General features: G+C 43.5%; 2 protein-coding genes across 14 annotated transcripts in view; one reads left to right on the forward strand and one right to left on the reverse strand.

The window, feature by feature from the left end:
* The window catches only part of SPIRE1 (spire type actin nucleation factor 1), a 136,078-nt gene extending 129,162 nt beyond the window's left edge, over nt 1-6,916 (forward strand). For all 6 annotated transcript variants that reach the window (XM_061357426.1, XM_061357425.1, XM_061357429.1 and 3 more), the window contains 4 exons: nt 371-441; nt 1,148-1,175; nt 1,263-1,399; nt 2,252-6,916. In XM_061357426.1, coding sequence (XP_061213410.1) covers nt 371-441; nt 1,148-1,175; nt 1,263-1,399; nt 2,252-2,504 — 489 coding nt within the window. In that variant the 3' untranslated portion in view covers nt 2,505-6,916. The remainder of the gene's footprint in view (nt 1-370; nt 442-1,147; nt 1,176-1,262; nt 1,400-2,251) is intronic.
* Nucleotides 165-23,839, reverse strand: PRELID3A (PRELI domain containing 3A). 8 transcript variants are annotated; one of them, XR_009726136.1, is made up of 8 exons: nt 23,684-23,839; nt 20,897-21,065; nt 20,407-20,496; nt 19,542-19,612; nt 19,344-19,446; nt 12,990-13,391; nt 11,437-11,641; nt 165-432 (listed from the first exon to the last, which is right to left on the reverse strand). XR_009726136.1 is itself a non-coding variant. In XM_061357452.1 (7 exons), the coding sequence occupies exons 1-6, from the start codon at nt 23,713-23,715 to the stop codon at nt 16,989-16,991; spliced, it is 519 nt and encodes a 172-aa protein (XP_061213436.1). In that variant the 5' UTR covers nt 23,716-23,839; the 3' UTR covers nt 13,254-13,391; nt 16,956-16,988. The 8 variants fall into 8 exon arrangements, 3 of the variants coding, with proteins under 3 accessions (XP_061213437.1, XP_061213434.1, XP_061213436.1); XR_009726135.1 differs by lacking the exon at nt 165-432 and adding an exon at nt 2,647-2,716; XR_009726134.1 differs by lacking the exon at nt 165-432 and having other exon boundaries at nt 9,169-11,641.
* Nucleotides 23,840-24,668: the final 829 nt, after the last annotated feature.

Consider the following 24,668-nt stretch of genomic DNA (forward strand, 5'->3'; position numbering starts at 1 on the left):
AGGGTTAGGCTGAATTTATGCCCAATTGTTCTTGTGTTGTCCAGTTGTAGCAGTAGCCCTTCCTTTCTGCTGTTACTCTGACTTTCCTGTTGCTTTTTTGTGTAATAATGATAAAAAAACAGTGAGAGAAAAGTAAAAATAAGGTAATAATTAACTGGCAAGTATTTAATTTAGGTAAAATAAAAAAGGAGTATTTCTAAATATATGAGGATGCAATTCTGAACCATTCTTTTCAGTATCATCTTAGACGTATGGACGCAGAACTGGGTTTAGTACTGCAACTGTGGGCCTGTTGAGAGCAACTGATAGATGCAGTCATTGCTATGCGGGACTTTGCCTAATATTGTGGACTCCTCTGTTCTTCTTTCAGCTCTGCTTTTGCTGTCGAACAAGAAGGTTTTCTTTCTTTACGTGGTCTTACACTTGTCAATTCTGCAAGAGGTAAATATTTCATATCTGTTAATACATGAGTACCATTTCAGAGGGAAAAACACTGATTTGTATGTTACAAACCCTCAAATGTTTCTGCTGCATACTGTTGGTTGGTTTTATTTCTGTAACGGTCGATGTTAAAAAAAACATATACAAAACTAGTTCCTTCCTCAGTGACAGATTTATTCCTTAGGCTGAAACTCTTGGCTAAAAGGGAGAGAAACATTCATTTGTTCTTCTGTGCTCATAGGAGAGTGAGATAGAATTTACTCAGTCTCCCAAACCAACAGTTCTGTAATCGCTGTTGTAGGGGAAAACATTCCAAGGCCATTTCCCTTTTGGACTGTATTTGGAGTATTGGTGGGGGGAAAGGGAAAAGGAGTTGTATACAAGCAAAATGAAAAATACGAACAGTGAGGCAGTAAGTGAGGAGACCTACAGACTCACTGACTTACTGTCTCACCAAAGGGGGTTTCTTTAGAGGACAAACAGCTTTTGCTTTTGCTTTTCTTTGGTTTAATTTTAAATTCAGCTCTAGTTCTTGTTTAGCATTTCTCCTTGCTTTTGGCTTCATGTTCTGATTGAAGTTATCACATTGGAGAAACTTTAAAAATAAAATCGAGGATTATAATTCCTGAAAACTTTTATCCCTTATTCTTGATTTAAATGTAATTTTTCCCAATGAAATGACTCATGCTTTTGCTTTCTTACACAGGCCTGTGTGCTCACAGTGTTGCAAAAAAGTAAGTAAGTAAAATTATGCCTAGATCCGTTCTAAAAGGCTGTAATCTTTGTAATGATGCTGCATGTCCCTTTTGCCTTTCTCAAAGATGCGGTTGCCATCCAAGCCATATTCTACTCTCCCCATCTTCTCACTGGGACCTTCAACCTTACAAAGAGGAGAGAGCTTTATGAGGCCAGAGAAACCCTCTACCAGTCATCACCATTCGCTGCGGAGCATGTCCAGGTGAGAAACAACCCCAGCTCGCGTGTGTCTATCGCAAATGCTTCCAAAGTGTTTCATGTTGGGTTATCAAGCATTAAGAAGATTCTGTCTACCTGGTTTGTAGTCATCAATGTTTCTAATGCTTGTAGTAACTTCTCTGAAGCCTGAAAATCCATGTCTCTTCCACTCATTGCTTTGATTTAGAGAAAAACAGAACAGCATGTCTTAAACCTTTTTCACATTACAGCTGAAAAATAATATGGGTCTGGGACAACTGTATTTCTGAGGCATCTCTAAAAATATCCTTAACATGTCTTTTCCTGGTGTGAATAGACTCTCCTGAGATGAATCTCACAGGCAAGAATCACTCACTGAGTGGGAATTCAGTGATGCCTTGCACAGATTTATCTTCTGTTTCCTGATGTTGTTTAATTCTAATTTTCTCTGGGTTATTATTTTTTCACTTGGATATGGTGAAGTTACCTACTGGGTTTATATCTTCTACACAGATGGTTGCCAAAGCTAATCCCATAAATGCTCTTTTTTGAAGGCATCTTCTGTATAAACCCTCTGCATAAATCACTAGTGTGTGATGCTATGTCAAGTTAGCCAAACATATCCTCTAGTTATAGTTATTAGTGAGGTTGGCTTTGCCTAGGTAAATGTTACACATGGCCTCAGATAGTGACCCTGCAATCTTGCCAAAGCAGGCAGAAGCTGGTGGTTGGTTGATCTCCTGGTGTCATTTTCGGGACAGAAGAAAGGAAGATTTAAATCAGGACCATTCTGATGTGCTGTTTCCTAAAGGTGTCCCTTGGGCCCCCCTGCCACACTACTAAATAATGTGACAGGTCCTGCTCTTTTGCCTTTCAGGTTGACCTCAAGGTCCAAATCTGTGGACAGGTCACATGAAGAGTTTCCCAAAGAGTTAATGGAGGACTGGAGCACGATGGAGGTGTGTGTGGACTGCAAGAAGTTTATTTCAGAAATCATCAATTCAAGCCGGCGCAGCCTATCCCTGGCCAACAAGCGAGCCAGGTTAAAAGGGAAAACACAATCCTTCTACATGGCGTCACCAGGAACCTCCGAATACTGCCCCTCTGAAAGGACTATCAATGAGATCTGAGCCTCGTGCCTTTTGCTTTGCTTTTGTCTTCATGAGGTCATCATCCATGAGCAAGGTCGCTGAAACCGGATTATCATTCCATTGCTTCGTTTCACGTGACTGGCTTGAATTTGCATTAGATCACAGGATTTCCTACTGCAGTGGTTCCCAGAGACACAGAATGCGTTGTTTAGATCTGTGTGGGAGGGTACACAATGGGTCAGCTGCTCGCACTGAAAGAAAAACAGTAGATTGAAATTGTTGCCTCTTTTGTATCTGTGTGTTGAAACTAGAAAGCCTTTTCTTGCTTTCAGTCTTTTTTGAACCATACTTTGAATCATTTTCCAGGAGATGAGCTGCAAACGTACCTTTCATGGAGAACCAAATCTAACAAAGCGTCAGTGTTAGCACAGTGGCAAACAGTATGTCATATTGGCATTACCGCCCTAGTAATGCTCATGTCCTAGTTGAAACAACAAAGGGTCGTATCGCACACCAGACACGGAGCGTGAGTGACTGTGGTCAGACCCCTCTTTCTTTGCACTGTTTTGGTTGCTCTGAGATCAGGGTTCAGCACAGCACTCCACAGTGGCTGTGTCCTGGAGCAAGATACATGACAAAGCTCTTCCCCAGTGTGGTTGCCATTCCCCTGAGCTGCTGTACTTTTTAAGCCTTAGTGTATTTCTAAGTGTCTCCTGAGCAGGTTTTAGTAGTTTACTTTCTATCTTGAATGTATGATGCTGACTACCAGTAGCAGTGAATTTTAGTAGTAGACAGAGTTGTACAGTTTATGGGGAGGATGGGAAATAAGGGAGGCTTCTAGTTGTAATTGACTACCTGTAAAGTTGGTTACTCAGAGAAAACTGTGGGTAAGGTGTACATTTGTATTATAATGGAGCACACAAATACTTATATAGTTATGGCTGACAGCATATTCTCTGAGAACCCCATTTTTCCTGGGGTTTATAACTTGGCTGTAAAAACTCGTGTTCTGCTGAAATTTGGGACTGTGCTGTCTCAGATTGGGAGCAATCTTTTCTTTAATCCTTTTTCATTCCTTTTCCCTTTTTAACTCACTCACTCACAAGAGGGCTAGGCTGCTTGTTCAGAGGCTCCAGCAATGTTTCAACGTTAACTGACATCTCACGCTTTTTTGCACTTTGTTTTATACTCGGAATACTTTTGTTTCTAACTCCAGGCATAGCCAGAGTTTAGTCACTAATTCGGGGCCGGATCTGTTTGGGATTTCAGAGCAAGCTGACGTAGCCAAGTTACTCATACTTGAAAATCAACTACTGTAACTTTTTCATAATTTTTTAATACCCTGAGGCATATTTAATATCTATATAGCAGTGTATGATAGAATGACATAGCAGAAAAGTTTCAGATCTATTTATTAACATTTCTATACTTCAGATTAATGAGAGATACCTCAGAACTGCTCCAAAGTAGCTGGGACTGGATTCCCCATAACACGGTTTTAAAGCTGTAGTAGTCGAAACAGATTCTCCTCTCCAAATCCCCCCCTGGTGAGGAACAGTGCGGGGCCGTGGGGCACCAGGGCTGCTTGATTCTACTCAGTGTACAATCCAGGGCTCCAGTCCCACTGCTGGCCACCTCCTGCTGCCCAGGGCACCAAGGCTTCTCCTTCAGAGTCTATTTGCATGTTACATTGCAGCCTTTGGAGCAGCCCCTCATATCTTCTAAGCTGATTTGAAAAGCACATGCAAAAGTCACCTTAAACCTTCCCAGGGACTCGTCTGTCTTTAATTTTCTTTAAACACCTCCTTGGAACATGAGAATTTTTGCCTATGCAGGGCTTATTGAAGTAATGGGTTTATTTGGTTCTGAACCATTGCAAGCAGGAAAAGCAGAGCTCAAGGCTGACTCTCCTCCATAGCTGTCCCATGTAAGGTGAGGTGTCAGGGCCCCCTCCTCGGGGTACCTCTGGAAAAGTGTCTTGCATGCTGAAGCACCTGGAGTACTGGCATGAGCTGAGGATGTAGGATTGCAGGAGGTGAGCAGCTCAGCCTGATTTGAAAGCTCTGCAGCTGCTGGAGAGGTCGCCTGATCTCAGTCACATCAGCACTTTTTCTTGTTTCTGTGCCAAAACCTGGCCGTGTGTTTGCTGCACAGTGCATCAGGAAAACCAGACTGAAGGAAATGCAGGAAATCTCATTTTGCATCTCCCGTTGTTGTTCTGGTCGTTCTACTCCGGAAATGCCCCAGCCACGTGTTTCTGTTCCTCAGTCCTCTGCTTGTAGTCCTGTATAGTGGCATCCTCAAGCCTCTCAGGTGCAGGGTATCCAGCATGTTTATTCTCCTTTGAGGGAGATTTAGGCCGTTGCAGAGCAGGCAGGACCAAGGACTGAGTAAATCCTGAGTGTGCAAAGAGTCCCTCGCAGCATCCCTGTGCCACCATCCACCCTGGCAGTGTGCGGGGCAGCTCTGGGGAAGCAGCGGAGCCTGGGGATCCAGCCTCTGCCTGCCTTGGCTCAGCCTGGGCTCTGCTGTGCTGGGCAGGGAGCAAACACTGGACAACAACACTGTTGTACGAACTGCTCCGTGTTCCCCACACAGAGCTGCTGCGGGGCAGGGCCTGGATAACCTTCCTTTTTCCCTAGGAAAAACCCTTTGGGCTGCTGGCACATGCCATGGCAGGCTCCCAGAACCATGGTACGGAGGGCTGCCTCTCCCCTTCCCTCCCATCCCTTCCTCCCCAGCACAGTTGCTCCACATTATCCTGGCATTTCATCCCGCAGAACAGCAAGCAGCAGGCTGGTTGGTTGGGTGCAGCTGAAGGAGCTGGGCTCTGCTGGCTGCCAGGCTCGCTGCAGAACTGGCTATTTTTAGCTTTCCATCTTGCTGCTTGCGCTCGCATCCCAAATCCACTGCAGCCATTCGCCTGCACACCCTGCAGTGCTTCCCGGCACGTCCTAGTTACGCTCCGAGCTTCACATCAGCGTCAGAGGATGATATCAGAAGCTTGTAAATATGTGTAATATATTTAATACTTAGGAAGTCTCCATCAATCACACAGTGGGAATTGACTTTCCCATGATGGTTTAAAAAGGAAATGAGTCTTATTTATGTGTGTTGGCTGTTACCTTTGTTAAAGCATTCAGCCCCCTAATACAGTTTGCACTCCATAGGCATTTTAGCTGGAATTACTGCTGACAAGAATGCAGGACCAGCACAGAAAGCTCCCTGCCATGAATTTTAAAATCTTGTATTTTGTTTTAGCTTTATCAATACACCCAGGGTCTGTTTGAATATCCCGTAGGAGGCCCAAGGAGTTAAAAATGCCACTGGCAGCACGGGTCGTCTTGTTCTGTATGTGAACCTGGTGGTGGAGAATTCAGAACCAGCTCTGCTGCTCGCTGGTGATGGAGGAAGTGAGCAGGGCTGTGCTGCAGCTCTCACACCCAGCTTCCAAACGTTCACGGTGACAGTAATGCTGGGCAGGTTTCTTGGTTTTATATCCCTTTCCCCATTGCTTCCTTCATACAGGAGGGGTGTTACCTGGCAAAAATAAAAAGCCTTTCCATTATAGCCCTTGTCTGTGTTAATTACTGATGTGGAAGCTGATTTAAAGGTTCTGCCTCTCCTTTTTCGTGCTTTTATAGTTCTGTAAGATCAGCTGGATGGCGCTTTTGGCAAAGAATTGTTAATGAGAATGATCGAATAACAGCACTGCCTGGGCTGCATGGAGGGAGGGAAACGTCAAAGCACTCTTAGAATAGCAATAAAACTGCTTGTGTAACTCCAGTGATGCCATTAGCACCCACGCATCGCTCCCAGCCTCCTCCCTCCGTTACCAGCGTGTTGCTGCTTCCAGCACTGACGGTGTGTAGCTGAGGCTCATCCTGCATGCAGCACAGGCTTCGGGAGTTCTCCATCCCTCATCTCTGGGAGACAAATGCTGCAGTCTTTTGGAGAAGTTTTTGATTGATTGTTTTGAGTTCTTAAACCAGCAGCGGAGAGAACATTTTTAGCACAACTATTCCGTTGTTCTCTTTCAAGCTCTCCTTTTTCCCCAGGCAAGTTCAGCATCAGCTTCCACAGTTAGCTACTGGCTGCATGCTCTGTAGGTTAGAACTAATGTAAAAGTTCCACCTTTAGGCTCCCGCTGGCTACCTTCACACTTTGCCTCACCCAGCAGCTCTGTACATCTTTTAGGAATGTCTTTCTTACGAGCTCAGTCTCACCGGTGATGCAATGACAGCACACAGGCATGGGGGAACGGTGCTGCAACCACGCACTCTGGTGCTACGGCATATGGATTATGTTAATGTTACTGTAGAATCTTACAGTGTTCCCATGTTGACAACCTGGAGCTGCTCTGGTTCATTTCTTCTTTTGTGTGTATGTATCTTAAGGCCAATCTGAGAATGTTTATCGACTCCAGCTATAAAGATCTGTTTGGTTGTTTCTGTCTGATTTTTACTCCTCTGTTTCAGGTTTTGTGGGGTACCTGCTCTTCACCAGAAGTTCCTGGTAAGAGAGCACCAGAGAGGGGCGTTAGCCCAGGCTGATATCATAGGGTCATAGAATAGTTAGGGTTGGAAAAAACTTTAAGATCATCCAGTTCCGACCCCCCTGCCACGGGCAGGAACGCCTCCCCTTAGACCATGTTGCCCAAGCCTCTGTCCAGCCTGGCCTTGGAACAAAATACAACCCATTTCCTGACACACACGTGTAAGTTCATGAGCACTGTCCTCATGGCAGCTCCACGGAGCCCAGCACCGCAGTGCACTCCTGCTGGGAGAGCTGGTGCCAGCTCCTGTGTGTGCAAAGGGTGGGCGTCAAGTGGCACCACGAGCTCCAGCAGCCCAGAGCTGGCACAAGTGGTAAGATTTTCTGTGCCCCAGGTCCCCATCTTCAGAAATTGGTGACAATGTGGTTTACAATGTGGGTACAACTCTTTAAAGTGTTTTGAGAGCTGCTGCTGAAGAGAGAGATGAATTTTACTACAGTAGTCTGCACTCAACCCATGTCACAGGGCATCATCAGGAGATGGAGCTGAATAGTTACAAAACAGACACAGCAAATTGCATGTGGTGGTGGTTTTGTGTGTTTGTACTGGACTGCAAGTCAGTGACTTCAGTTTGTTCTTGGTGAGGTTGCTCTGCATTAGCAGTGCCAGGCTGAGCTGAGCTGATGCAGGCAGCCAGGGCTCTGCGGCCTGAAAAGACAACACAAGATGCTGCAGTCTGCAAAGCAGAACAAGTCTAGAGAAAGCCATTTGGAACAGACCTTTTCAGGCTGATAGAAGAAAAAACACATTTTAAAGCAGATAGATAGATAGTCTTTTTAGGTGTGAGGCTTGTTCATAGGTGGAAAAGACCCAGTGATGCAAGGAGAGGCTGTATGCCAAACAGTGAAGTATTGGCTTGTCAGATTGGATTTTAGGGGGCTGCTGAATTGAAGGACATAGGCATGAACTGGTGCAACTTCTGCAAGGGATTGGCTTCCAAAGCTGGGAGGAAACAAGCACCAACAGAGAGGCTGCATGCTCATGGCCCCTCTTACAGGACAGGTAGAGGCCAAGGCCCAGCTTTGGTCTAGGCATTTAAAATAGGCATCCAGCTGTGGAGGGAGGTGGTGGTTACACTCCCTGTGAATCAGAAAGCAAAACAACGAGGAGGGCATTTGAACTGTATTATTTCTCTTAAAGCTGGTTCCCTCTACCCAGGCCCCTCCTTTAGTAAAGGGGAAAAAAGAAAATCCCAAACAGGAGATGCACTTTTTGGACACTAATAGGGACCAAAGCACAAACCCTTCCCCTTTGACCTTATTCTGCTTCTGTGCTGTCACTGCACCTGTCAGTGCAGCTTCAGGTACACCAGGGGCATCAGCTCTGATAAAGAAAGGCAACAGAATTGTCTTCTGCTTGTTTTCATGTTATGTGGTACTGAAATGCATTTCTTGTTTATGCATTACTAATAAAAAAGTTCTTTAAAAGGATATTGCATTGCTCACACTTTCTTGAACCAACCATGGAGACACTGAGCACCCTTTCTTATACTGCACAGCTGGTAAGGGCACATTCCACATTTGTGTGGTCAGGTAGAGCCCCAGACCTTTGCTGCTGCAGGATTTAACAAGGTTAGACACAAAATAATAGAAGAATAAGAAGGGGAAGTATTGTGCCAGCAGGGACCCAAATGAGGAACCCCTACCGATGGTTTTACTTGCAGGTGCCTTCTAGTAAAATGAGAATCATGCCTCAGTCATCTCAGCTGTGGAAAAATTAAGAGGACAGGACTTGTGCTTCATAAAAATGCTTATTCACTGAATAAATCCATAGCAAAAGCATGACCCAGATCTGGAGCTGGATTAAAAGGCCAGCCCATAACCTGCATGGCTCTGACCAGTGGCAAGTGGTGTGGGTGTGGTAAGAAGAGAGCTTATGAGAGAAATCAGGTCTGATTTACAAATCAGTTTAGATGACTCCTTCCTGTTAGCAGCAAAATGAAGCAGCTGCTGGACTCAGTTCAGGCACACAGGATGCCTGCAGAGCTTTTGACCAGCAGGATGTGTGGCTTGCAGCAAGCTCCTGGGCACCTGGTACCACTTACATGGTACTGCTGCTTACCCAGCACATACTGACCCCAGTAAATTTTCTTGAGCCTTCTCTGAAAACCAGCAGCCCATTTCACATCGCAGCAGTTACACCCAGAAGTGTTTTTTTGAGTGGAGGATGTCATTTATTTAAGATAGCACCATAGTGTACACAGACACTTTACAGAGTCCTGCCCTTCACAGCTTACAATCTAGGAAGATACAAGAATAGGAACGGTGTTACCCACTGCTCCACCTGAGGATGTAAATGAAAAGTGTCACATCACAGAATGCCACTGGTCATCTCAGAACTCCTTTATTACATCACCAGATACAGCAACTCCTGGTACACCTTATGTGCTGCAGTTCAGTGCCTTCCATTGTGTTAAGCGTCTTTACAGAATACCGCAACTTCGCTAGGATTGCCCCTTTTCCTAACAAATACAACTTTTCCCTCAGCATGCCTGCTGACCTGATGGGGGGAGGGAAAGAAAGCAGGGTGGGGAAGCATGGAGGACTGACACTGGCACAAGGACAAGACAGGAAAATAAGAAAATGGATAATCTACACAAAACCCATTACACACAAGAGCATCTGATTACACTGGTCTAGGTTAATGCTTTCTGTTGCTAACATGAGCCTGTCTGCACTAACATGAAAACCAGACATTAACCAGAAACCAGAGTTTACCTCAGGTCTGGCGTCTTCAACAGCTTTAAGATCCTTCAGGGCCAACTGATCACAAACAGGCCCATTTGCCATGCTCTGGGAACCACTGCTGCCATGCTCCCTCACTGTTTCCCAGCAGTCATCCTTCCAACTTCATCTTTCTCCAGCTTCATCCTTCCACAGCGGGCATGTATAACACAGCTGCAGTTACTGGGGAGGGTGAGCAGCCCCACTTCTCACCAAGCTGCAGACCCAATATGCTGGCACTAACTCCTTCAAACCAACCAACCTCATTACACCCAAACCCCCACTCCCTTTCCCTTGAATTGCAACCTAATGGCTAAGAAACACTGAACTGCAAACCTCAGTGCCTTGAACAGCAGCAAACATCCTCCCTCCCCAACACACAAATCATTAATCCTGTTTTCACCCTGCCAAGTGCAAAATTCTTACTCAGAATGGCACTTGCCACCTGTTAATGAGCATGGCTACATGTGCTGAGCTTCCTTCTCCTTGGTCCTTCCCCCAGTCCCACAGGCAGCCTAGCACTTCCCCTCACATGCAGCTTTCTGGCTTTGGTAGACACCTCCATCAATGCACATGACACAAAACTGACTTCAGAAATATTTTTTAGCCACTTCCAGTAAATAAAGCCAGGGAGTTTCCCTAGGGATGGACCAAGAGAAGCAATTACAAAGGTAGGGTTTTTTTGCACCAAGGGTCAACTCAGACTGTAACAGTGACAGAACTGGAGTGCTTCAGAAACAGGGTTATGCACAGTAGGGCTGAACATACAGGTACAGATCCTATCAGATCCCATACAGAAGAGCCACGTGGTCAAGGAAGAAGGGTGGGTGCCCCATATCCAAACTGGATGTGCAGAAAGCAGGAGAGTAAAAGTGTACGTGAAAGCTAACAGGAAATTAAAAAGCAATTCACCTGCTAAACACTGGAGCCTGCTTGGTCCCAAGTGTGAGCACTGGTCCTTTGTACACACTGGAAAAATGAGCAGCCATGGGAGGTGCAGCAGTGTCACCTAGCCCAAAGACAAGGTGAGAGCAGCAGCACTGCCCAGCAATGCAGAGGCAGCTGGGTGATGGAACTGGCTTCTGGAGGAAATCAGTCTTTTTCCTACCCAAAGTTTCCCCACTCCCATTTAGCCTAGAGAAAAGCAGAAAAGGACTGAGCACAAGCAGGCAAGGTAGTGATCCATAGCAAGTGAGCTGCAGACAAAATGGACACCCAAGCACTAAGCCATAGAGTTCACAAGAAGCACAAAATGCAGGGTGGAAGCAGCCCAAAATCACTGGGGAATGAAACAGACTAGAGATGCTGCAACACAAACAGGTAAGGATTTGTTTCTGGAAGAAGGAAACAAAGTGCAAAGGATGTAATCCAGAAAACTGATGGATAATTAATATTGACCCAAAGTGCAGCAGAGGAGTTTGGCCCTGAAGAGAACATAGGAGCCTGTGGTGGCTTTCCTGGGACACCAGCTAGTTCTGGTAGGTGCTATACACAAATCAGGTTTAAGACAAAAATAAGTAACTATTTCAAACCTGACGCAAGAAGCAGCTTTAGACAATCCTTCCTGCAAAGCAAAGCAGTACATGAACCTGTCCAAAGACTTTTCTACCCCCTGACAGTTATGTTTTCCTCATCTCCAGCAGGCCTGTATGGAAATGCTGCAGTACAGGTTTCCACATGCACAGACACTTACTCATTTTTTCCTTTCATTTGTAGAGCTCGGCCATAGCTGCACTCCCTTCCCAGCTGAACGCCACCAGGAGCTAGAACATCTTCTGCATTCCTTATCCAGGAAGTGGCATTGCTCCTCTGGGAAGCAGTCAGCAACTGACCTGCACCAAAGCTATCCGGTGTATCTTCTGGAAAGGAGCTGCTGTCAGCCTTTAAGCTCTAAGTTTCTGTTCCAAAATAAGAAAGACTTTAGGTCCATATAAAAAGAGCAGTGTAAATGTTAGCTACTAATTTAATTGCTTTGAACTAATATATACGTATGTACTTTTAAATTAAGTTTATTCATTAGGATCATGTAATTTAGTGAGACTGCAGTTACACCCAAATTAATGTTCACTTTTAAACTACCCAGAATACAAACACTGAAACTTCCCTTAAGCTACAGACACTGTAAAATTACCAGATCAAAACAGTGACCAGCACTTTGCTCTTCTAGGTTTTTTTAGAAGTTACTCATGCTCTTTAACAGCTTCCTAAACACCTACTCGCCACTTGAATGGGTAAACATCCTTGCAACACTTGGCTCACTTTGTGTGAACACCAAAAATAGGTTAAAATGCCCTAACCACACATACTACCTCTGGACCAAATATGAAAACATGAACATCAGAGAAGGTTAGGACTGGTACCTATATATTTCTGCGTGCTTTATATGAAGCAATTTCTGCAGTTACTGGAGTACTTTTGCAGATAATGAGAAGCATTTAAAATTATCCTAAAATCATTTTGTACCAATGTGGAAAAGCGTTGAAAAAGATCAGTTACGCTGGTAATCAGTAGTTAGTAAAAGCGCTCAAAACGGAGAGTCCATTTGTTTTCCTTGTAGTCCTGTTTTTTCCATTGAGGGCATGAAAAGTGCATGTTCATGAAACTTTACCATCCCAGATTTCCTGCTTATTCCTCATTTCAGCTCTTCTGTTTATTGCATCAGTCTCTCCCTCAGTTAAGACAGGATGTGAAGAGCAAGGATCAGTGGAACAGCACGGTCTATTAGTTCAAGTAGCCCTCAAGTACCCTTCTTAGAGATAAATATAAGAAGTATTTTCCAGCACCTTCCAGGAACTACAACTCCTCATAGGGAGGGAAAGAACTAGGGCAAGTTAATAAATATGGAAATAAATTATACCCTTCTCCCCACCAAAAAACTGGTTTAGGCTATTAACATCAATAGAAACTTGATCTTTGTTTGGATACAAACATCTGAGAGGTAAAGTATCTCTGTGTCATGTTCAGGCAGCACTTTCAAACAAGATAAGAAAAGTTAGTACCGCACAAGTTTTAGCTTCTTGGGATGATCCTCTCAATAAGGTATCTAATTCTATCATGTTCTGACTCAAGTGGTTCCCTTTAAGTGTCTTAAGACACTATCAGATTACAAAGCAGACAAAATTCAGTGCTATGGTTCCTATCAACCCTTCACAGAATGAATGGTCACGTGGAAAACTCTTACTACCGCACATGCATTCTTTTTAAGTTCGAGTACAAAAAAACCAAGATGATGTAAATATAACATACTTTTGATCTTTGTTAGAAAAGGCACATTTAGGCAGTTTCAAATGTGCTAAATGTTTTGTTTCCAGTGTTAAAAATAAATGGTTTAAATAAAAAGAGCATCTGCAGGAGGTCAATTTAATCTTCAGTAGGCAACAGGAGCTGCTGTGGAGATGACAGATGAGGTTACTTTTCCGCTGATCCAAAATTCTTATAAATATATAAAACTTGTGCAGATCAGCCTTAGCAGGGAGATCTATGAAGCAGTCTGGAGAATAAGACTCTTCTGTCACTTCCCTGGAATTTTTGGTTTCATTTTTCTGTTGACGCTGCTGCCATGGCTGGTTTCATGCCCTCACGTGTTGACTTCAGCTCCTCCAATTCTGTGTTTAGTTTGCTGATCACCCATTCCAGGGCATCCCGACCCTGCCAGGAAAATACTGGAATTTAGGATCAGAACAGATACACCACCACTGCTCATGTTTCTATAGTTTCTCCTCTGTCAGACATGGAATTTGTTTTCAAATTAATTTCATGCCCTGCATAGTTTAATACCAGATTATACTGATCATTTCTTAGCATCTTCTGATGGAAATTTCACTGCAAAGGCATTTGCTTAACCCATAAGCAAGGAGTAAATGCAATATTGGTGTGAGCTCCCAGCAGCACACCTCAGCGAAAAGCCTAATTCAGCAGTTAAGTTACCTTATGTAAGATTGAGGCTGTTTTTACTGTTTGCTGCTCCCAACTCCCAGAGAACATCAGCAAATTTATGGCAAAGTCTAGATCCTATTCTCAGATTCATTGACCAGGTTATATGCGCAGGTTTTGAGAAGATCCAGGACAAAGAAAGAGAGCCTTCCAAGTGCTCTTTGAAGTAGTAGCTGATTTGATACCTAGCAAGAGTTCAGAGATGGACTCACACTGAAGTCTACATACATGCACAGCAGCTTTCAGCATGTGAAACAGACTAACTGGGAGACTACAGTTGCATGTTTCATATCAAGGTATGGTCTTTCTCTGTTCAGTTCTCAGAGTGGGAGTGCTTCAAAGCTAGACACTGACAGCCAATGCTTTAGTAAGAGCTGGGGAATGAAGCAAGATAAGCATGTAAAAAACCTTTCACCTTAAGAAGACCCTGTAGCAGCTGCACCCCAATGATCACAAGATGAGCATGCAGCCAGACACATGATGAAGGCAAGAATATAAAGAGAAGCACTTTAACTAAATAAAAGTGTAAGATTTCAGAGCTCCACAATCACAGAATAACAGCTTTTGCCAAAACAAGCAGATGGCATCAGAGCAGGAAAATGCCTGACCTTCTTTCTCAAAGAGAAGCCAAGAGACATTCACCTCTATTACCCTACCAAGAGTAAGAAGTCCAAACTGTGCAGAGCAGTAACTGGGAGCCACAAGGCTTTGGCCAAGTCTAGAGGAGTTCTGGAGATAAATGGTCTGAGCTCCCAAAGTCCTAAGCCTTCAGGATAGCCAGTGTCAGTGTTCAGGTCCTCTGCAGAGATTGAGGGAAAGGAGAGGAACACCCCTCTGCACATACAGAGTTTTGTTCTGAACTATGATAGACTATTTCTGTTGCATGCGTTAGAGGCCATAAAGTGAACAAAAACCTCATAAAGTGTCCAGAACCTACCACTGCTCATTATGAACTACTAAGCAAGAATCTGCATAAAGAGCTTTGAAAGCCCCAAACAAACAAACAAGTCAAACCAAAACCCACACATACTTCTGAGGAAATTTTTTTGTGTCTAGAAACATTACTCTGGAATAATATAAAAAGCCCAGTTCCAGGCTGCAAAGTGTAGTCGATTAAAAGAAATAAAGACTCTGTTTCTCTGTATGTTTTTCATATTACAGCAACTTGGTGAACAACACTAATTGCTATGATGTCTGCACTGGCAGGCAGTCCTTGATCTCAGAAAAGTCATCCACATATCACAACATCCAGTTCAGCTCTCGGCCAGAGCTCAGAAAGGGGCATTCAGCTCTAGCCAGAATTACCTCAAGAACTAGTATGTTTAAGTTAACTTAGTTCAAGATATGCTTTTAAAAATACTAAGAATATTCAACAAAGTGTGATTTAAATTGTTCAGTTTAAGCTAGAAAAAAGTCATTAGACTTGGGTTGTTAGAAAAAGTCATTAGAAGAGTATGATTTCACTTCTGAGATCCTTCCATCTGAGCACAAGATCGACCACGCTTCAGCAGGTGGTAACTTCCAGCATCCTGTGCAAGACCTGGAGACACCAGCAAAGCATGCATAAGAGCACCCAGGCAAGAGTAGCCATGAATTAGCTGAGTGAAGTGCTCAGTAAGGAACAAAGTGGGGGGAGAGAGCAGGAATCATCTTTCAGTAAGGATGCATTTAGATATTTAAAAGTCAGGTTAAAACATCCTGTCTTCAGTGACAGGCACAGAGAACTGAGTAAGCTAGCAACAGCTTAGATGTTGTATTTGTCTAACTGCATGTAGAAAACCTCTCAGAAAGTCAAACACCTTTGATGTAGAAAATGCTCAGTAAAAAAAAACTAATTAAACCATAGTGGTTTAGTTGATATTTGTTGATAAGATAAAATGAATCTAAAAAATCCATGACATTCAAGTGGAGCATCAAGATATTTACTTCAGTTTTTGAGACTATCCAGGTCTGCACATCTCTTTAGACCTGCATACGTGATATACCATAGCTTGCAGCAAAACTTGTGATATTGGCAAAGAAGACTTCAGCAATATTCTGCACAGGCAATTAAGTGACAAATCTCAACCAGATGCAAAGGCTCCCAGTACTGTAGGACTGACCAGTTACCAGAAAAAAATCTGACAGAGGATTGGTCTATAAAGTTTCATACTGTACAACAAATTATGTAGTAGGCAATGAAGCAAGCGCATTCATAACAAAGCATGCATATTGTATTAGTCTTTATTGCATATGTTTGCAGTATGATGTGTTTGGCAGACCAAAGGCTGCCTATGAAAATCTGTTGGTGGAGCTTAAGTGACTGATAAATGCCTTTGGAGTTGATGTTTTCCAGATAAACAGCCATAAAAGCTTAGTGGAATGAGAATGTAAAAGCAAACACTGAGGGCATACACTGATCTCAAAGTAAGCAGTGTAGAAAACCCCATGTTCTTAACTAGGGGAAGCAGCATAATGGGGTTTTTTCCTTTTTTCTTTTTTTGAGGAATCTTATTAATTTGAGCATAAGCCAATACAGGAATGACAGAGACAGGCTATACTAACTAGTGGAAGGAAAACAGTCTGCACAGAGGTATCACAGAGGCAACTACACTCCGTTCTCTCAACCTTGAAGTCACATTTTTACATAGTCACATCGCTTGAAGGACACATCACTACCCAAATGAATGTAACTACAAGAGCAATGGAAAACATGAACAGCCTGGCATTCTGACAGCTTCAAGCTTCTTACAGGTTTCCACAGAAGTTCACAGAAGGGCAACAATATTCCTTAGGCATAAGAAACGCAAATACAATTTCACTCTGCAAAAGATCACTCCTGTTAGGCAATCTGTTTCAATAAATTAATTCTCTATCCTAAGAATACAATTCTGTTTTATTTTTATAATGCCAATTCCAGTCACTAACCAATTTATTCATTTCTTCAGGTGCCAGTTTGACATACTGAAATCACAGAAACTAGGACCAGATCAAACACTTGGTGGAGGGACTCATTCACATGTCTATATCTGCAGTCATCATTCCACTTTCACTGGAAAGCAGTTCAGTGTGGCACAGGACAGGCCTGCAGCAAGCTGGCTGTCCAGTGGCACAGGATCCAGCCTAGATCTGACCTACTCTCACTCTCTGCAGCTGCAGTGTAATGAACATGTTTGCCATTCCTTTATGCAATGTATAGAACATACATGCAGGTTAATTTACGAACTTCACATGACAACAATCCATGCACATAATTGCCAGAAAGCTGAAATGCTGTACCAAGAAGAATGCTGGCATTACCACTAGTTAGTAAACTGGAGATGTGGAGCACTGCTAGCTTAGAGCGCTTTCAGAATTTTGAATTATCCACTCAATAGCATCCCACCCCTGGAGTAACACAAAAAAGATTTACAACATATGGCAAATGATTTTCCATCATCAGTAAAAATAATAATGCATCATCTGCCACTTCTATCTTAGAGCAAAATCTCAACACTAACTTCCTATTTCTTCAGAACAATAAAACATTTATCAGCAATGTTTATGAAGTTTAAGTGGGCTGCTAAGAGCACAGAGGCATAGCACTATATGCAAGAAGAGCTAGTAATAGCAGAGTAGGTTTCTGGCTAGCAAAGAAAGGGCTGGTGGGAGCAAGTACAAATTCCTGTCAAGTTCAAATCTCTAAAGAGACTTTTTAGTGGATCACACAGGACAAGGGTTTTTTTGATTTGCAAGAAGCTTGTAAGCCAGTGTGTTCCTTGAAGAACAATCTTTAAAACAAATCAAGCTCTCACACAGGCAACACCTGAACAGGTACCAAGCAATATTCACACTCTTTCTCTGAGTTCAGTAGAGACACACAAATGTGACAGATGCCACAAGAAGAATTCAGCCAGCACTTTAAAGTGTGCCCAGTCGATCTGGCCATTCCAATTAGCTAATGCTTTGCTACCTCCAAGTCAGCCTGAAGTCAGGTTGTGAGCCAGGGTTTGGACTTCTTTTTCAAGAATATATGACCTTCATAGACTTCTAAATGGAAACTGGACCAGAGAAGAACTGTAATTTATCTGAAATACATTCCATTTCTGACTTTCAAACACAGAGAACACTCAGCTAGTTAAAGTTACTCTTCTTGTGTCTAGAAACTACTCCTTCCCCATCTCCCTATTTTAACCTGTTTTCCTTTCATTTTTGGAGAAACACACAGAAGGAAGGAAAAGGAATCTCTCTCCTCTATGATTTAGTTGGTCAGTGCCTTCTATCAAGTTGACTTACACTGCCTTGGTCAAGCAACATCTCTCACAAGGACAAGGGGCTGGCCAAAGCACAGGCTCCCTGACACAGTAAGAGTTACCTGGGCCAGATTCCCACTGTGCTGAACCTCCCCAGCACTAACTCACATTTCATGTGCACTTGTCCTGCTGTTAAGCAGTGATGCCTCTGCTTCTCTAGAAACTCCCTTTCTTTCCCACCTTCCCCAAAGCAGTACAGGATAAAATGCCCAAGAATAAGCAGTCCCATAGTTCTGCCTCTGCTGAAGTGCAGCTCCATGGCTGCAAGCCAAGTAGAAAAAGCAAGTGCAAGACAGAGGAGTTGGTGTAGTATTACCTACAAAAGGAAGCATAGTTTCACCTCTTCAAAGAATGTGCCTTTGCTTATACTATATTACTTTCAGCAAGGCAAGGAGACAGCTCAATAATGGACAGTAACTGGAACAAGTGGCAAAGCAGCATAGATAATATGCTAGCATTAGCTGTTAAATCCAGATTATAAAGGCTGAAAAGAAAGTTATAGACTCATAGAATAGTTAGGGTTGGAAAGGACCTTAAGATCATATAGTTCCAACCCCCCTGCCATGGGCAGGGACACCTCACACTAAACCATGTTACCCAAGACTCTGCCCAACCCAGCCTTGAACACCGCCAGGGATGGAGCATTCACAGCTTCCTTGGGCAACTCATTCCAGTGCCTCACCACCCTTACAGCAAAGAATTTCTTCCTTATATCCAATCTAAACTTCCCCTGTTTAAGTTGGAATCCATTGCCCCTTGTCATGCAGTCCCTAATGAAGAGACCTTCCTGAGCATCCCTATAGGCCTTCTTCAGATACTGGAAGGCTGCTATGAGGTCTCCACGCAGCCTTCTCCAGGCTGAACTGCCCCAACTTTCTCAGCCTATCTTCATACGGGAGGTGCTCCAGTGCCCTGATCATTCTCGTGCTCTCCTCTGGACTTGTTCCAACAGTTCCATGTCCTTTTTACATTGAGGACACCAGAACTGCACACAATACTCCAAGTGAGGTCTCACGAGAAAAGTTATGTTCACTACTAGAACTAACTCCTGGAAATAGGAAGTTAGTGTTTAAAAAGGTGCTTTGGAAGAAAAAAATACCAAAATCACAACAAAATAATACCAACTAACAGTATGTATATGCTATATGTATATTATGTAGCATGCACACAGAAGTTTGTTTGCTCTGCTGTGCATTTCTAGTTAAAAAAAAAAGATTTTGTAGTGAAACCTTTTCATACTTTGGGAAATTACATTCTAGTTGCTGAGTTGAAACTGTGCACAAAGTTTAGCAAAATTAAATGTAGTATTCAGGACATGTGATTGACACTACTATTTTAACAAAAAAAAGAAGGTAGGAGTGGGAAGAGAGAGAGAGAAAACAGAATAAAGATGTACCTTTCTGGCATTGGAAGATATCGTGTTCGCCATTAAGCTTTCCAGATAACTGCTCAAACTAATGCCTTTAACAGTAATAATTGCTTCTTGAGTTAGCACAGTTCTGTAAGAGCATAAAGAAAAGTTAACACCTGAAGTGAACTAGACTAGTATAAATGTCTCCTATGTACAAAATAGCACAAAAATATCCTTACTTACTTTTCAGGGTTTTCAGGATGCGGCGTGTAAACCAGTCTCTCATCAACAGACACTAAGTTTGTGAGAGTAATCTTAAAAAGAAAACATAAAGCTTAAATCCTCACTTCCCGCCTTTCGTTTTTCTGTTATCAACAGCACTACTCAACAATAGATCACTCAATAACAGAGACAGAGCAGTGTGAATTGAATATAAAATCCAGAACACAGTCAATAAAAAGACCTATAAAGGGTGATGGATCTTCTTCTGTTCTAGATCTAATTATATCAATCTAACTGCCTATTCACAGTACAAAGCACAAGCAGCTTTTCATTTGTTTTCTCTGAATGTTGAGTCTTATCTGATTTATGGCATGTGACCCAGAGAGGCTCTTCAAGACCAAGACCACCATAACACTATTTGGACTGTACAGAAAATTAATACTCCAGAAAAGACAATGCATCTTGTACAGAGACAATGTTCTTCTACATACAACTCCACTTTAAATCTGATAGTTACAAGTTCCCAGGGTACAGCATTATACTTCATTTACATCTTGTGAAAAAAGGCATTTCAAATTACCACTTTTGTTGTAAATGGCAGCATAATGTAGAACAAGTTATTCATTTAAAGTCAAACTACTTCACAGGAATTCTGAGAAATAGCCTTTAATTAAGAATCACAAATGTTTGATCCCAAAGTATTTAAAGTTTCCTATTTGTGGAAAGAAGAAGGAGGAATAAAAAAGAGCCAGCTGATATGCCAACTAAGATGTGGAAATAGCCACCTCCTGATGAAAGACGCAAACACATTCCTAATCTAAATGTTAAGAGCAAAACATCTAATCTCCAGAACTAATTACCAGTAACTTCTTAAGATACCACTCACATTAGTTGAGCAAAGCTCCATCTTTTTTTCCACTGGATCTACCACAGAATGTTCCTCAATGTAAGTCAGAGTTCTACTTGTTCCTAAAATCTGAAAAGGAAGAAATAAAAAAATAAAGTTAAGTACTAAAAGCAAAACAAAAAAAAGCCTCTGAAACACAAACATGTCAAATTTCTACTGGCCCTAAATAAATAAAAGTAAGTAATGGATACCACAACAGTGGGATCACTGGCAAGACTACATCCTTGCAGATGGCATCAGCCATATAGCATGACACAGACTAGTCTGGAAGTATAGATATACAGACTCGATAGACATATAAAGCCTACAACGTATTCTCGCCACTAGGTACACTAATTACAGCTTATATGATATTTGTTGATTGTATTGCCTACAAATTAAGCTTTTACTTTGACTTCAGCTCCAGTTCTGGTGACAACATAAAAATGCATCACAGTCTTAGTAAACCATTATGACTGTCAAAGCGTACCGCTTTTACAATACTTGGCAATCCCCACTCTGTGCTGAGGAGACGGTGGCTATGCAACCTCCCCTGGTTATCAAGGGTTCTGTCAAGGACATCCACTCCTACCACACATGGATTCATTGGGTTGGGGTACTTTCTCATAGCAGCTTTGATCACTGTATCCCAGGGGTGTCTGTAAAAAGGAGACAGGATTTGTAACTATTTTGCATTTAATTGCAATTATTTAGACAATAATAACCAGGGATCTAGGTTGTGTAGTATGGCACATGTTGTACAACTCCCTAGCTCCCAGAAGTCTCTTCAGAATACAGCAGTGCTTGGGAAAGGAATAAGAAAGTATTGACACACAAACAGAAAAAAAATAATACTCCTTTCTCCAGAGTGAAGAAAGGAATTGCTAACCCAAGACTAACAGAAATGATGGCAAAGAGCAATAGCCACAAATTACTACAAGTAACATTCCAATTAGTTGTGCAAAAGCCCCACAATGACAGGGTAGCTGTCCACAGAGACGGCTCAATCTCAACGCATTTGAGAGCTTAACCAGAAAAGCCACCTGACCTAACACTTAAGTATAGCCATGCTTACTCCAAATAAATTCAAGAAGAAATCATAAGCTTCTGTTTCTTCCTGTGGCAAAAAAGCAAAGCAAAATTTAATTCAACTAAAAAAAAAAAATTAATCAAGAAGTTCAAAATAAATACTCCCCCCCAAACTCAGATTTTCAGAAACTATATCAGCTCGCTGCCTTAAGTGTACACCTACACTACCACTTCCAGCAGCTTGTTGCCTCTCAGCACAGAACTGCTTTTATAAAACAAGTTTTGGTAATTTCAGACTCCTGGAATAAGAGTAGCCCCACTCCTGGAGGCCAGGCTGCCCACATAGCTCTTGCTGTGGGACTTTATGTACCTTCTGAAACAGGACAGAGAAATTATGGCCTTGATCCAGTACATAAATTCTGCCTGAAGCAATGATTTCTACATTCAGAATAACTTATAGATCAGGAACAAAAGGTTTATAACCTTTAGAAGTACTTTTAAAAATTTAACTATTGGTATCTAAGTTAAGAAGGCTTAGGGGTGCCAACTTGTATGTAAGAGTTGCACTTAGGGCCCTAAATAGATTTGATTTTTAAGAACACTACTTTTAGTCTTCAAATAGATTGGTACAGAAGGGCATCAACTGTACACCACTGCCAGAAGAAACAGAAGCTTGGGAAAATAAGTTCCAACAAGAATGAGAAAAGGTCTTTTGGCCTTATTGGTAGAAGCAGGAAAAACAGAGCCCACAGTTCCTACATCAGAGGAAGAGCTGTAGGACTTTCCCTGGTCCTATTTTCAGTGACTATATCACAATATATTCCCTATATTCAGTGACTGTACATCACAATCAACAGAAGATTCACAAATGGAAAATGACAAATTTCTGCCAAGTGTCCTTGAGGGATCTAAAGAATCAGAGATCTGATAAGGCACAATAATAACGCCTGAACTAGCTAATCCCGCACACATGACACTGTAAGATAGAGGTGTTCCAGTATAGATCTTGATGAGAAAACACCAAACAAAAATCAGGTTTGTTTCACAGCCGTCAGATACTCATCTCTAACCCAGAACTTATGCCACATGCAAGCAGCCTTTACAAGCCTCTGCTTGCCATTCCATATTAGAAGCTACAGTTTGAATTCACAGAATCATAGAATAGCTTGGGTTAGAAGGAACCTTAAGGATCATCCAGTTCCAACCTCTGCCATGGGCAGGAACGCCTCTCACTAGACCAGGTTGCTCAAAGCCCCATCCAGCCTAGCCTTGAAAATTCAGCTGTGCTAATGTAATTAAGGAAGTTTAAAACAGCACATATTTTAAGAACTATCACCCCTGATGCTCTTCAGGATTTGAGTTTTAAGAGACCTGTAGCAGATGAGTTATTGGTGGCCTTTCAAAAGCTGCACTGGAACTGCTGCATCCTCAGGTCAGCACCCTGGTAAATCTTGTGTCATACCTGTTGACGTGTAACAGTAACCTTTTGCTTACTGCTCCCTTGTTAGACAAAAGTGGAACTGGATGGCCAGACCGGGTTCAAGATATCTTCGATGTGGAAAAAGACTGACAGTAAGAAAACTTACTCAATTATCACTTAATGCGTGTCTGCTAGGCATTTCTCTGAGAGTATCTGACAGCTAAGGTAAGATACACTGTCCCTCTGTCCACACCTCTTGGAACACATCGTCAAGTACGTCAGTAGTTTAGGATTTATGGGTTTTTTTTGGTGCGAAAAATGTTTTTCCTTAATTACCCACGTCTTTCCCAAGCAGTTCGGCTGTGGGACCACCCCCATCACTACCACCGCCAGGTGGAATGGCATTTCCAGCCGCAAGCGGTGGGACAAACTCTCGCACGGAAGCGCGACCACGCAGGAGGAGGAAGCTGAAGGTGATGAAGGACCCGCAGCGGGGGAAGCACTGACACACCGCCAGCCCACCCCGTCACCGGAGGAGTTTAACGCCACCACAGGCCAGCCCCCGGCCTCCCCCACCCGGGTTGCCTGTCAAGCCTTCGTGCCGGTATAACCGGTCAGGAGCTGCCGCCCTCAGTCTCCCTCCTCCAGCCGCACCCGCGGCATTTCCAATTTCCGCCCTCACCCGGGCAGGGCCCGGCTTGCCCGGCACGGCCCAGCCCAGCAAGGCGCCGGACAGCCGGCGGAAGGAGGGGTGCCGCCGTCCAACGGCCGCCGGCCGCGCGCAGAGGACTCGGTCCCCCCTTCAGCCCTCCCCGCCCGGCCCCTCACCCGAACACATGCTCCGAGCTCCAGATCTTCATGGCCGCCGCAGTCTCTCCTCACGGCCGGAGGGAAGCAAGGAGGCAGCGATCCACGCTCAGCAGCTCCTGACAGCCCCGCGCCTGCCAACCGGCCAGCGAGCACCAACCGGGGGGCGGAGCTCCGCGGGGCCGGCGCTGGGCGTGCCCAGCCGGCTCGTGCGTCACGCGATTCCGTCACCGCCTCGCCTTGCCCCGCCCACTGCCCCCGCCACCACCGCTCACGGTCGGGCTCAGGCTGTGAGGCGGCGGTGCGGGTGTAGCACGCAGTGAGGTGAAGTGTGTGTTGCTGTGCTGAGGAGTGAAATGGTGACGCTAAACGCCTTAATTCACCCAAAGGCCTTTGCACGAAGTGACTTTACAGTGGGCACCTCCGCGTAAAATGTGTTATATAGGGAAGACAATCCCTCAGGAGACAAGTTGTCTTCCTTCCGCCAGGCTTTGTTGAACGTTACCACAGGATAATGGGTGTCAACTGCAAGTGATAATGGTTCAATATGTGTATGGACACCAGTGACAAGTGGCATCCCTCAGGGGTCCATACTGGGACCAAGTACTCTTTTTAATATCTTCATCAACAACATAGTGGGATTGGAGTACTTAGAATACTTGTGCAGTTCTGGTGTCCTCAACATAAAAAGGACATGGAACTGTTGGAACAAGTCCAGAGGAGGGCCACGAGGATGATCAGGGACTGGAGCACCTCCTGTATGAAGACAGGCTGAGAAAGTTGGGGCTGTTCAGCCTGGAGAAGAGAAGGCTGCATGGAGACCTCGTATCTGAAGGTGTGCTCTATCTATCTCGTATCTGAAGGTGTGCTCTAGGGATGCTCAGGAAAGTCTCTTCATTAGGAACTGCAGTGATAGGACAAGGGGTAATGGGTTCAAACTTAAACAGGGGAAGTTTAGATTGGATATAAGAAGGAAATTCTTTACTGTGAGGGTGGTGAGACACTG

The sequence above is a fragment of the Neopsephotus bourkii genome, unplaced genomic scaffold, assembly GCF_033783945.1.
Source record: "Neopsephotus bourkii isolate Nb327-2 ecotype Australia unplaced genomic scaffold, CSIRO-AGI_Nbou_v1 NB_894, whole genome shotgun sequence".
NCBI lineage: Eukaryota > Metazoa > Chordata > Aves > Psittaciformes > Psittacidae > Neopsephotus > Neopsephotus bourkii.

Excerpts from the sequence above, each read along its gene's own strand:
- PRELID3A (XM_061357450.1), bottom strand. The coding sequence starts at position 23,715 with ATGAAGATCTGGAGCTCGGAGCATGTGTTCGG. Across the intron at positions 19,447-19,541 it reads CATCCTGAAAACCCTGAAAA|AACTGTGCTAACTCAAGAAG; the intron begins GTAAGTAAGGAT and ends ATGCTCTTACAG. Across the intron at positions 13,392-19,343 it reads TATCTTCCAATGCCAGAAAG|GGTCGGGATGCCCTGGAATG; the intron begins GTACATCTTTAT and ends TTTTCCTGGCAG.